General features: G+C 36.3%; 1 protein-coding gene across 1 annotated transcript in view; it reads right to left on the bottom strand.

Moving 5' to 3' along the window:
* Positions 1-3,204: 3,204 nt before the first annotated feature.
* slc8a1a (solute carrier family 8 member 1a) overlaps positions 3,205-14,137 on the bottom strand; it is a 47,574-nt gene continuing 36,641 nt past the window's right edge. Inside the window, exons 6-10 of the mRNA XM_055184484.2 lie at positions 14,005-14,073; positions 12,453-12,580; positions 10,386-10,485; positions 4,538-4,810; positions 3,205-3,939 (exon numbers count right to left, since the gene is read on the bottom strand). Of these exons, the coding sequence (XP_055040459.2) occupies positions 3,563-3,939; positions 4,538-4,810; positions 10,386-10,485; positions 12,453-12,580; positions 14,005-14,073 (947 nt within the window). The 3' untranslated portion in view covers positions 3,205-3,562. The remainder of the gene's footprint in view (positions 3,940-4,537; positions 4,811-10,385; positions 10,486-12,452; positions 12,581-14,004; positions 14,074-14,137) is intronic.

The following is a 14,137-nucleotide window of genomic DNA, read 5'->3' on the forward strand; positions in this document are numbered from 1 at the left end:
ACTTAAACATGGACAAGTCAAATTTTCTTGATATGTCCCCTTTAATTTGTTTGTACTGCAGCAACTTTAACCATAAATCTTGTGTCATAGCAGCTTTATGTTTTCGAACAAAGAAGACTGTAATAAGAAAAACACACTAGAAAGATAGAAAGTAAAAAATTATCTGAAATTATCTGGGGACCCCTAGAACCAGACTCCAGTTTGAAACCTTGCTGTGAGATAAAAAAGCTAAATGCATAACTAAATGAATATTTATCCTTACAAAATCACATTGAACATGTTATAGTCATGGCAATTAGTTATGTTAAAATAATGTTATGTAATGCAAAACCATATAGACATAAGGGAATATATTATTGTCTGTGGCAGTGAATTGCAGAAGGTGAGCTCAACCTCTACACTGCAAAAAGTTCAAATAAAAAATTTGTAATACTTAAAAAAAAAAATTTTCAACGTAAAATATCACTTCAATGTCAATTACACTTTATGTGAAAAATGTAAGTTAAATAAACGTAATTTTTTTAAGTCGAAACAACTTTTCACTTTTTACAGTGCGTGAAATGATTTGGTCATGACTAAATATCATTGGTCTTCACTGGTGAAAAGAAAAATGCATAATACAGTTATATAAAATATTAACAAATACATTTTAGAAATTTACCAAAAAGCAGCACGTGATTCTGCTTAAATACTAACAAATTTCTTTAAATATGTGTATTGAAACAAGGCAACCGGACCAAACTTTCCATTATGACACAAGAGGGCGCCACATTATCACCAAAAACAAACTAAATGTGACCCTGTCTGAGGCTAAAGTCTCAAAATCTAATGATGATATTTGAAGCATCAAAGTTTAATTTATTAATCAATGATTTCACTTGGATTTCAATTGTTTATGACCTTACTCAGTCAATATTAAAGATTTCAAGGTTATATTTTCTCTGTAATTATGCAGCTGGTTGCCAGTAACTTACTGTAGAAGATAAAGACTGAAAAGTTTCATGCTCATTTAACTTTAAACAAACTGTTGTCAGTAAATAACAAATGTAAAATCTACAGTAAGTTACTGGCAACCAGCTGCCAGTAATACTGTTATTTAGATTTTTTTCTACAGTGTAGGCTAATTTAATGTAAACAAAAAACACAAGCTGGGTTTTTACAGGCAGGGTCACGTGTTGTTTATTCACCTTCGTTTAGTTTGGTATTTAGTAAACATTTGTACAGTATTTCTCATTCCAGATCATAAACCTTTATTTTGTTGTGCTGGGGAAGGGACGGTCACACACGCCAGTAACAAATCATGCATTACCCTTCTGTCAAGTGTGCCACAAAAGAAAAGGACTCAATCAATATGTTCCAAACAGAAAGTCATATTTTTATAAAGATGACATACTGTAAATAAAAATGAAATCTACAGGAACCAATCACTCGCTTAAGCGAGGGAAAACTGCTTTAACACATTTGTAAAAAGTACTCCTGGGAGCCACGTGACTCATTTGCTAGTAGATAAACAGTGTCAACACTTGTGTGTCAGGAAAACAAATCATAGTTACATAAAGTTTAGAAACCCATCAAGCTGAACAATTATTTAAATTTAAAAAATGTGTTAAAGTTATAATACTGACGCTATATAAGTTGGCATGTCTTTAAAAAAGGGTCTGAGTGCTCTTGTGTCCTTGGGTGGGAAAATAGACAGATATCCTGTAATCTCTATTCGAAGAGGTTTATATCACTGTACATTATTTACAATAAAAGAAGTTTCTTAGTATCACAATTATTATTTTCTCCGTACCTCTGCTTCTGTGTTTTTGAAGGGAGACAGGTGGTGGTATGTTTTCAGTTAAAAGCATAAAAAACAGTGCAGATTGAAGATAATGGATACTTGTTATCGTACAATGACAAAACTTTTTTTTCTCATAGAACCTTGTTTCTAAACACTGAGAACAAAGACAGACTAAAACTACTGGTACCTGGAAAGCATCATTGACTAAAGACGTCCAGGAAAAATATTATATACAAAATAGGACACACACACACAGGCATGCACGCAAGTCTTTTGTCTTGTGGATGTGGAAGAAAAAAATATATATTTTCCCTAAATTTATGCTTGATGTTAGATTGCATGAAAAAATATCAATATACTGTACCATGTAAAACGCAATTGAGATCTTCAAAGTGTGTCAAATTCACACTTTTATGTTTAAAACAAGAAGAAAGTCTCTTGACACTTTATAGTTAAAAACATTCGTTTGCAAGATAAAAAATTGGGTCTTTCATCACAGAAATGGCTAATCTGTTAACAAAATTCAGTAAATAGTACAAAGTTTCTGCTCATTTAAAGGAATATTCCATTTTCTTAAAAGAAAAATCAAGACAATCCACTCACCACCATGTCATCCAAAATGTCGATGTCTTTCTTTGTTCAGTCGAGAAGAAATTATGTTTTTTGAGGAAAACATTGCAGGACCTTTCTCATTTTAATGGACTTTAATAGAGCCCAACACTTAACACTTAACTCAACACTTAACAGTTTTTTTCAACGGAGTTTCAAAGGACTATCAACAATCCCAAACGAGGCATTAAGGGTCTTATCTAGCGATACAATTGTCATTTTTGACAAGAAAAATAAAAAATATGCTCTTTTCGTCTAGGTCCGGTCCACTGCGACCTAACGTAAATGCGTAGTGACGTAGGGAGGTCACGTGTTACATATATAAAACGCACATTTGCGGACCATTGTAAACAATAAACTGACACAAAGACATTAATAAGTATCAGTTGACATACAACAACGTCGGAACGGTCCTCTTTCTCAACACTTGTAAACACTGGGGCGGAGTTTCGCGTTCGTCCTCTGTGACCTCTTGACGTCATGACGTATTGCGTGAGGTCACGCTGGCGCATCACGACCGGATCTAGACGAGAAGTTGTGGTTTAAAAGTGGATATTTTTTATTTTTCTTGTCAAAAACGACAATCGTTTCGCCAGACAAGACCCCCATGCCTCGCCTGGGATCGTTCATAGACCGCTGAAACTCAGTTGGAAAAAAAACTGTTAAGTGTTGAGTTAAGTATTAAATGTTGGGCTCCATTAAAGTCCATCAAAATGAGAAAAATCCTGCAATGTTTTCCCCAAAAAACATAATTTCCTCTCGACTGAACAAAGAAAGACATCAACATCCTGGACGACATGGTGGTGAAATTATCTGGATTTTTCTTTTAAGAAAATGGAATACTCCTTTAACCTTTTTTGTGTCCGCAAAATGTTTCAAGTATAAGTAAACGCTTCATTAGCCAAAAGAGCCTCAAGATTAACACAGCAAAAGGCTCACAAGTCATTCAGTTTGTACCATTTGACCAAAATATAAAGCCACAAAGTCTCCATTTAACATTTTAAAAACATTTCAAAGATCTGCATTTCTATAGGCGTGTGCATTCATTCACACACAAAACAAACAGTGGACAAACACAACAATGCACAAGAAAACATCTACACAGCTGCTTTGAACTTTTATCGCTTGTTAGTCTTTGTCAGTTTATCTCAACTTCATCATCTGGTCCATTTAGAAACCCTTGATGATGCAATAGGCCTCCATGGAGGACAAGACGATGTACATCAGCCAGAGACTAAAAAACAAAGTGGTGGTGAGGATTTTTGGAGTCTTTGCTCCGCCCAGTTCTCCCCCGATCTCCGGCCTGCGGCGGTACATCAGGACGGCGATACAGACGAAGGCAAAGATGGTGAAAAGGGTAACGGAGAAGGCGAGCGTACCGGGGTCCACGCGGAAATACTGGCCGTGTGCCTGGTGAAAGATGGCGGCGATGGACCAGGCCAGCCCGATGCCCAGAAACACATTCACGGCGTTGCTGCCCGTCACGTTGCCGATGGAGGCGTCTGCGTATTGATCCTGGATAGCTGCAACTTTACTGGCGAATGTGTCTGATTTGAAGATGTGGTGAGAGAAAGAGAAGGAGAGAGAAAACATTAGCACCGTGTAGAAATACCATATGGCATTAATAAATGAATCTCAGGAACGTCTGTCTCATATTTCCCAACAAAACAGATAAAATTGAGTACTTTTTTCCCCTCACTGTTTTCCCTCAAATATTTCCATTACTCTAAATTTGTGACCCTGGACCACAAAACCAGTCAAGAGAGTCAATTTTTTGAAATTGAGATTTATACATCAGCTGAATAAATAAGCTTTCCATTGATGCATGGTTTGTTAGAATATTTGATACAATATTTGAAAAAATCGAAATATCCTAATAATTTTTTGGAATAAAAATTTTGGCTTACTTTTGGCTTTTGCTACAAATAACTGGTTTTGTGGTATTTATGCATTTGGCAGATGCTTTTTTACCAAGCTAATTACAGAGCATTACAAGTTAAATTATCAATGTATGTGTTTTCTGAGATCGAATCCATCCTTTTGCATTGCTAATGCATTGCTCTACCATTGAGATACAGCAACACAGCTACAGGTTTCACAAACTCATGAACTCCTTCATTTCCATTTATTGTAAATCTACTGTACCTGGCACAGAGGTTCCCAAGGCCACAAACACGACGGCCGTGACAGAGTCTTTGAGGCCGATGGTGCAGCCAAAATGCGATGCCAGGTCTCCAATGAAGGCAGTGAGGACGCCGATCATGATGATGGATACAATAAAACACGCCCAACCATTCCAGTAATCGGTTGGTGGCACAAAAGCAAACAGAACCTTCCAGAATACAGTCAGAAAATGCATGACATACTCAAAGCAAGATGGCATCTTTTCTTCACCACACTCATCATCATCATCATCGCCTTGAGGTGAGAAAAAAAGGAGAGCAGAGGAGAGAGATGTTTAATGTTTGGTTGGTACAAAAAATATCTTCGATCGGAGAACATCATGTGTAATGCACAAATCAATGTAGATGACATCAATCATCTTATACTGTAAACAAGAGCAGACTGAGGAGCAAAATGAAGTTAAAGAGCCTTAATAAAAATGTCAAAAACTAAGCAGAGGAGTTCTATAACGTGAAATTACAAATACAAATAATTCTTAAAAAAAATGGTAATCCGTGTTCGCTGACCTGTATTTAATATAACTTGTTGTGTTAGCCAGTGAAATATTATGTCTATCTCACTGTAAAAAAAAATCCATAAAAAGCTGTAAAAATCTGGCAGCTGGTGTGCCAGGAAAATACCGTAAAATAATGGGCACAATAAAATACAGAAATTTTACTTAATACAAAAATATATTTTTTTCTGTAATTTTACATTAACACTGTAAAAAAATCTGTAAAAAACAATACAAATCTGGCAGCTGGGGTGCCTGAAAAATATTGTATAATAACGGGCACAATAAATTACAGAAATATTTTTTTTCCTGTAATTTTACATTAATGCTTATGTTCAAAGATGAAGATAAAACATGAAAACTTAGCTCTATAGAAAATAGTGCTTTGACAGCCCTAATAAAGAAAATAGTACATTTTCTAGAGCTTGGGAAACCATTTGCAGCCTTGACAGTCTCAGAACAAAAAAGGTACAAAAGTCGTCACTGGGACGGTATTAAAAAGGTCCTAATATGTACCATTTTGGTACAGATGTGTACCTTTGAGGTACCAACATGATTTATTTTTAACAATGCTTTTAAAGATAAACAATCTGCATTTGGGACAGCAGACTATTATTCTGAAGGTTCTGACAGCATTTAGTGCTGACTACCATAACATAAACCAACTGCACAGACACAGAACACTCCTTTTCCGTTAGTTTGTATATTTTGGTACAACTAGACAAATATCATATAGAAAAGTGAAGAGAGGTAAAAGGGTGAACAGGATTAAGAAATTACGTAGACTAAATTTACATCTATGAAGGTAGAATTTTTTGTAATTGTAACGGGATACAACTGATTGGCTAAAGTGTGTTTTGGCACTTGGCCCGACTCCCTTTTCCAAAGAGTTTTTTTTTTTTAAATCGTGCACCCCACCTTTAATTGGCTAACTCTAAAAAAATTGACATTTATGGTTAAAAACTGTAATAGATTTAACAAAATATTACATTTAATTTTACGGCGAAATACAGTAAAATGTATGTTTTTGAAAGTAAAATGTATGAATACCCTATATATCATTTGGAGAAAAATCTCTATTATATTTCTTTTACCAGTCATTCCAGAAAAACGTGATTATGCGATCGCATGATTCAATGCATAATCAGCCAAAGTCCGTATATTTATGCGGGGGCTGCATTTTTTCAAATATGCCACACTTTCACCACATAAATTGCAGATTTCCACACACAAAATATGCGGGGCTGGCATGATTTCATAATCCCAGCACTTTCTGTGATGTAGTATGCTTGCTTATCATAGGAAGTAATAAGACATTAGTCTTTACATTAAGATAGTAGCCTAGTGAGAACAAGATTTTGGGGAATCACTTTTTTTCTCTTTTCATTCAACCGCAGTTTTTACAAGTTCCTGCAATTTCATCACATAAAATTGCATAAATATAATAAACATAAATATTGTATAAACAAAAAAAACTTTTTTTCTGGAAGGACTGTTTATGGAAAAAATATTGTTAAAAAATTCCCACAATTCCCTGTGTGAACCTTACCATTTGATGATATTTTCTCTTATTAATTATGTTTACTCTTATATTTTAAGAGTAAGTTACATTCATATGGGGGTGTTATGCTACATGTTGTTTAAATCATGTTTATAGCATTATTTCATATCGCGAGTGTTACCATGATGGTGTTTTGTGTTTGTGCAAATTACACTATGCACCAATCATCTCGATGCGTTGGCAACAATCTATGGAAAGGCCACTTCTGATAAACTTTGATTCAGCATGTGGACGTCCATTTTACCACCTGTGTTATGCTGGTAAACTGTATGTTATTAAATACAAAGCAGATTTATAATAACGGACAAATATATCAGCAAATAATGGTTAGAAATTATAAAATGTAAAAAACTTTGCTATAATGAAGAAGAAAATGCCACCTTATTTTTACCTGTTTTTACAGAGGGGTAACCTTTCGATCTCTCTGATGAAGCAAATACGGAAGTGACTTTAACTGCAATTCATCGACTGGCCACTAGGGGCTGGATCCAAAAGGGAATCAATTCCCATGTTAAAATGCCCGACTTTACAGTAGAAAATAATATGTTTACATTCTGGTACAAAAAGTGTTTTTGGTCTATATATAGCAAATTTTGCCCTTCATTACAACTATGAGGGGGTGATTTTTTTTTTGTAACTCATCCGTTTAAATTATATTAAGCCTTAAAGTTCTGCATAATTAAGGATGTGGCCACTTGAGTGACGTGTGAACTGAACAGGCACCGCCTACTTTAAGCTTAAAAAATGCTCTTCACAAACCTATGGGTGATTTCACGGACACTACGTCCATATTTTTTTACAGTCTATGATTTTTACCAGCAAAGTTGTTTACCGTCTTTTTAACGGTGGTTTTCTGGCAACCACTGCTACCAGTTTTTTACCGTAAAAACGACAGGACACGGAACTTGCTACATACTGTATTTGTTACGCAAATATTTGAGAACTGCAAAGGAAGACATCCATTCATAACTGCCATATATGTCTAATTATGATACAATTCTCAGGAACTGAGAGTAAGATCTCTCCATCAGGTCAGCCTGCACAAACAAGATCTCAGTCAAACCGCCGGAGCAAGTGTTTGTGCATCCATCTGACTTTATGCATAGCTCTGTCAGAAAAGACCAGGAAGCAAAGAGCTGTGTTGACACATTCGGAGAACTGAAAGTGTTGTGCAAAGATAGTTACAAAATATGTGTAAAAAAAGAGAGCTACGATTTGTGCTGGCTTGTGTTTGCACATGCTCATAGTAAGCCTGTAGTATGGCCAGACAATTTTGGGTAAAAAATCTTCTAGCTTAATGGTAATTGTATATTTTTAATGCTTCATGTTATCTCCTGAGGATATAAGAAATTCAGTTGTTTTCTTCTCTCTGTCATTGTGATAATTGACACTTGAGTGCAGTCTTTGTTTATGAAACATTTTTATTTTAATGGCTACAAGTAAACATTTAGCATATAATTGCACGAGTGCTTTTATTGTGTGTCATGACTGAGCATCAATTAAAACAAGCTTTTTAGAGAGATAATGGTAAAACAGCCTATTGTTTACTATCTTTCAAGCTGTCAAGTCTTTGTTAGGTTTCTTGTGTGAAGGGGCACTGTGTACAGTAACATGTTTATCATTATAGACCATTTCATCGGACGCACGTCCGAACTTTACTTCTGGTTTCAGTTTTTTTTAATGGTCTGACTAGTTGCTAAACTGAACTCTTGAAAGAACACCTCGTCGAAAATAACATATGTTTTGGTTTCCTAGGTAATCTACATACTGTTTTTTGCTTGTTCTATAAATAAACTACGTTTAAAGTACTTTGTTGTTATTTATTCTTAGCGGAGTTTACCGGAATTTACGTGTTGACCACGAAAGCCGCTTGTTTATGTTGTTACTGTTGAAACCGTCTATATGTGACCTTGTGTGTGAAATCCAGGCTAAAGTCTGATAATCTAATTATGAGATAGTGAGCCATATTTACTAAATGGGGCAAATTAACGGGAGAGCACAATTCCAAAAAAGCACATATGGGAGTGTAAATATTTGCGGATTATTTACTAAAAGGTGCAAATTAAATAACACAGGTCCATAATGACCAATGTTCAGGGTCGCAAATAAGCAGAGCTGATGAGTTGTGGGTGATCTACTAACGCCTGATGTGCTTGAGTCCAGCACCACAGACATAGCAGTGGAAAAACTCAGGGTGTTAAATCCTAGCTAACGAAGCCATGGTACACTGAAAAGAACTGAAAGACAAAATGTAAGGTTTACAGTAAGTATTGAAACGCCTGGTATTGTTTGACTTTACTTAGAGACTCCACTTTGATTTAATTCAGCAATTAAAAAATAACATGGCTTGGTAAACTATATTTTGAATAATATGTTTCGCTGGCATTCCAAATAAACTGTTAGATGTTAAAAAAAATCCTCTGCCTTGTATCATGCGCTCTCTGATGTGATGTTATTTTGCACCTATTATGCAAAATCCACTTTTGCAAGGTGTTTAGACATAATGTGTGTTGGCATTGTGTGAACACAACCACCCTACAATGAAAAAAAAATTCACCTGCTACTTGTTTTTTAATACCCATTAAACCAAAGCAATCTCATTAGACATGCCATTGTGATTCTCTTATCAATGTGAGGTCACATTTATAAAGCCCCGCCCACTTACAGTCCTGCATTACCCTCAACGAGTACTTTGTCCACTAGATACTATTGTCTTAGACTGTATTTATCAGATCTATTTTAACTGAAATCGCTCACTGTCTGATTGTAAGGAAGTGAGGAGCTGTAGCTCATTTGCATTTAACTCTTTCCCCGCCATTGACGAGATATCTCGTCAATCAAGAGAAAACACTTCCACGCCAATGACGAGTATTTCCGTCTTTCCGCAATACCGCTATTATCCGCAACTTTTTAAACCCGGTAGTATTGCCCTCTGGCAAGCTGCTGCATGTCTGTGTCTGTTTTAAAGATCGCTCTGAATGGGATCTCTATGAAAAGTCCGTCACAAAAATGGAATTATCTCAGCTTTTTGCTCAAAATGTGGTGTTTTTGCAGAAACCTACCCATATTCAAAAGCTGATTATAAAAGAAACGTTTTTTTTTTGTTTTAAATCAGGGGGTCTGTTGTTTGATTTGGGATATTGTATGTTTATATATCTGTAGAAGAACATTTTCTGGAAGGCATTAAACTTTGGTGAAAATCATGAAAAACGCTGGTGCTGGCTGGCAACTTTTTAAAAAAATGCTGGCGGTGAAAGAGTTAAAGGTACAGACATTAAAACAGCGCATTTTTGCTCCCACCCAAATAAATGATCTGTGGGGTATTTTGAGCTGAAACTTCACAAAGACATTCTGAGCACACCTGAGACTTACATTACATCTTGTAAAAAGGACATAATATGTGCCCTTTAAATAATGGCACAAATACCAGTTTATTACACGCGCAAACAGTAATAAATCAAGTTGCGTGAATCATTTAAATACCCTCCTCCCATAAATTTTCTGTCTAAAAAAGGGAAACTCCAAAATGATGGTTTGCGCTGGCGCAAGCTGTTAGTGAATCTGGTCCGAAGAGCACTGACTTCAATCTTTGACATTACCTTCCTCAGTCAATATTAAGGATATCAAGGTTGTATTTTCACAGAATATTCACAGAATTTAAAAATCACAAAAAATGACTTTAGTTGGGGTTTTACAGACAGGGTCAAATATAGTGACCTCATGTGATCGAGTGAGAGCAACTTCTTAAGACCTACCTGAGCTGACAGTGATGGCTTCTACAAACTGATCTCTCCAACTGTTGGTTCCAACCACAAGAGCCAAGTTGGTTTTCTTTATGAGTTTGTCAACTGTGCTCTGCAAAAGGTATGAAAATCATAATTTAGACCATTGCCCTCCAAAAATTCATTTTTTATTCACATCTTTTCGAACCTGTTTCACTTTGTGCTAGTGTTATGGTGTCGTCAACATAAAAATAAAATAAAAAAGACAACAGAAAGCTGTCAATTAATTTGAAATTTAGCATGAGTCAAATCAATTGCTTTTATGGTGCCTTTACATTCTTAAAGGGACACTCCACTTTTTTTGAAAATATGCTCATTTTCCAGCTCCCCTAGAGTTAACATTTGATTTTTACCATTTTAGAATCCATTCAGCTGATCTCTGGGTCTGGCGCTAGCACTTTTAGCATAGCTTAGCATAATCCATTGAATCTGATTAGACCATTAGCAATTAGCATTAACAACCGAGTTTCGATTTTTTTTCCTATTTAAAACTTGACTCTTCTGTAGTTACATCGTGTACTAAGACCGACAGAAAATTAAAAGTTGTGATTTTCTAGGCCGATATGGCTAGGAACTATACTCTCATTCTGGCGTAATAATCAAAGACTTTGCTGATGTAACATGGCTGCAACAGCCAGAAAATAGCCCCCTGCTATTGAAAGTAACCAAGAGGACTATTTTCGGGCAGTCCGCTGCAGCCATATTACAGCAGCAAAGTCATTGTTAATATAAGTACGTCGGTCTTAGTACACGATGTAAACCACAGAAGAATCAAGTTTTGGTTATTTTTTAGCGCGATGCTAATGGTCTAATCAGATTCAATGGATTATGCTAAGTTATGCTAAAAGTGCTAGCGCCAGACCCGGAGATCGGCTGAATGGATTCCAAAATGGTAAAAATCAAATTAACTCTAGGGGAGCTGGAAAATGAGCATTTTTTTTTAAAAAAGTGGAGTGTCCCTTTAACCATTTATTTATTTCTTGCAAAAAAGTGCAGGGTGTCTGTCCCTAACCAAGTAAAAACCAGGCTAAAGTCTCATCATCTAATTATGAGATTAGGAGCATCAAAGTTTGATTTCCCTCATTGATTTTACTTTAACTTCATTCTTTGGCATGCACTCAGTCAATATTAACAATATAAAGGTTATTTTTTCACAGAATGTTATTTACGTTACGTAAGTTGACGAATTTAAATAAAAAAGACTTTAGCTGGGTTTTCCCAGGCAGAGTCACATATTCATTAATTCACACTGCTTTGTAATGAAGTGAAGATGAGTAAATGATAAAAATAAATTTTTGTAGGAATGATCCCTCTGAAATGTCAATAAAAGATATACCAGAAAAAACAGGATTTAAATAAATAATATCCATTCTGATGATCAATAATTTAGCAGATTTCTCAGATTTTCCTCTAGCGGTGCCGTGAGAAATCATTTCCGAAACCTCTGGGTGGTCTGAATACAAAATCATATCCATTACAGTGAAGCAAAAGTGATTTGTTAGGGTAGCGCTCTCATTTTATTTTAATGGTTGTACTCAATATCACATCAGCAGAACATAACACATGGATTGCAGAATGCATCAGGCTTGATTCATTACAGGCCGTGCATAATTCCGTGCAATGCAATCAAATTTTCAGGATATGAGGGGCAGTCATTTGTCTTTGAGAGTGTGATGGGCAAACCAATAAACCAACTGAAACACAGACGACAGAAAAAGCAAAAATTTGAGAAATCATTTTGATAAAAAAAGGGTTGCATGTGGAACGCTGATAATGTGACATGCACCCTGAAAGGTCTTGATAATAGCTGGGCCTGCATCTGCTGTATCCGAGGAGCAATTAAAAGGTTGAATAGTCTCCAGCTGGGACTACTTCAGCAGCACAAGATACCATCCCTCATATCCAGATGCTCTGCCCTTCTCTCATTCACCTTCTGATGTTTAAAATATCATAGCTTAAACTTCAAGAAAACATGTCTGGATGGAGCTAAGCACCCGGATGGAGCATGAATACAGTTGTCAGGTGGAGCAGAAAGGGTACCTTAAACTCGTAGGATTCCTCAATGATTACTTCAAGTTTCATGTTTTCGCCCAGCGTCGGGCGACCCATCTCAGCGATACGCCTCTCATTCTTTTCTTTTGCAGTCAAGGTCTCTTCATCCCTCTCCTCTGATATATGTATAAAGAAAGGTGAAGAGAAAACAAAAGTGTACAAAAATTTAAAGGAAGGTTATTTTGAAAACAGCACGTCTTTATAAAATGTCTGTTACTGGGGCGTTACCAGTGGCGGCTCATCCGAGGGGCGCAAATTCAAAATATGTGTTCAGAGTATCATGAGTGTTGCTTGCGTTTTCAAAATATGTGTTTGTTGCGTCGTGTGAACCATGTGCATCGCGTGTTTTGTCAAAATGGGTGCCTGCTGCACATGCGTCGAAACCGTTTATGAAGGAAAGATGCTCACGTTCACAAAATACACGCAAGACACTCCCTTAACAGTTAACTTTGATTACACATGAGATTATGCGAGTATCCGAGCATCTCTTTTATTATAAACCCTTTGGATGCGTCTGCCCCAGGCACTTGTTTTGACAAGACACGTGATGCACATAAGATCATTCGACGCGCAGAACACATATTTTGAAATTAAGAACCACACACATGACGGGCTACATACATCATGTGACGAACTTCGCATCGAGCGCCCTTGAAAAAAGAAGTCACCAGCCGCCACTGGGCATTACCCTTACAAAAGGTCCTATATGTATCATTTAAGAACAGATATGTATACATTTTGTACCAATATGTACCTCTGAGGTATGCAAAGGTGTACTCAGGGGTGGCACTAGCAGCTTTGGGATGCATAAAAGAATATGATTTTGGGCGCCATATATTACTACTAAAAATTATCTTTGGGGGCGCCAATAGGATACCGCCCCAGTGACAGCTAAGGACCACTTTTCTGACAATGTGCAAGACCAGACATTTAATGATTTATTACATAAATTTAGGGTTTTATAAGATTTAACATCTTTGCAATGTAAACTACGCTATGAAGTATGGGAAAGAAATGTCGTCAGTCTGGACCTGTTCGACATGTTTTAAAGCAGACTTTAGGGTGTGGGCCTTTCTGATGTTTTAAAATTATAAAATCCTTAATGTTGTCTACAAGCACAAATTCTTAGGGTGCTTGAGAAAATTGCACCTATAGTACAGCGTGTATATATATATAGTTCACCCAAAATCAAACATTCACAAAAAAATCACAAAAGAGTATGCTAAAAATAATAATCCTATTTCTTCTGCCTATCCTTAAACAACACTTTTGTTGTGAATGCTTTCAGCATTGAACACCCTGTTTCAAACCTGAAATGAAACAGGATAAGTGCACTTCTTTCTTGTGTGTTACACTAATGAGGTAATGACCGCACCTATACAGTATAACTGCTTGCTTACAATAATTTTATGAAACTGGCTGAGTTAGCTTTCTCAAACATTATCACACTTAGACCCAGCATTAACTGTGTAATATGGAAAATAAAGATATTAATAATGAAAAGATAAAGAAAGGGATGTAAAGAAGGACAGATGGATACCTGCGATGCTGATAATGGTGGAGGGGTTCGGTTTGTCTCCACCCTGAACTTTCCGGTACACATTCCTGCCTAAAGAGCCCAAACACATTCACTCAACAATGTTAGCACAGATGCTAACAGGATCATCAAACTT

The sequence above is a fragment of the Misgurnus anguillicaudatus genome, chromosome 14 (assembly GCF_027580225.2).
Source record: "Misgurnus anguillicaudatus chromosome 14, ASM2758022v2, whole genome shotgun sequence".
In the NCBI taxonomy this organism is placed as follows: domain Eukaryota; kingdom Metazoa; phylum Chordata; class Actinopteri; order Cypriniformes; family Cobitidae; genus Misgurnus; species Misgurnus anguillicaudatus.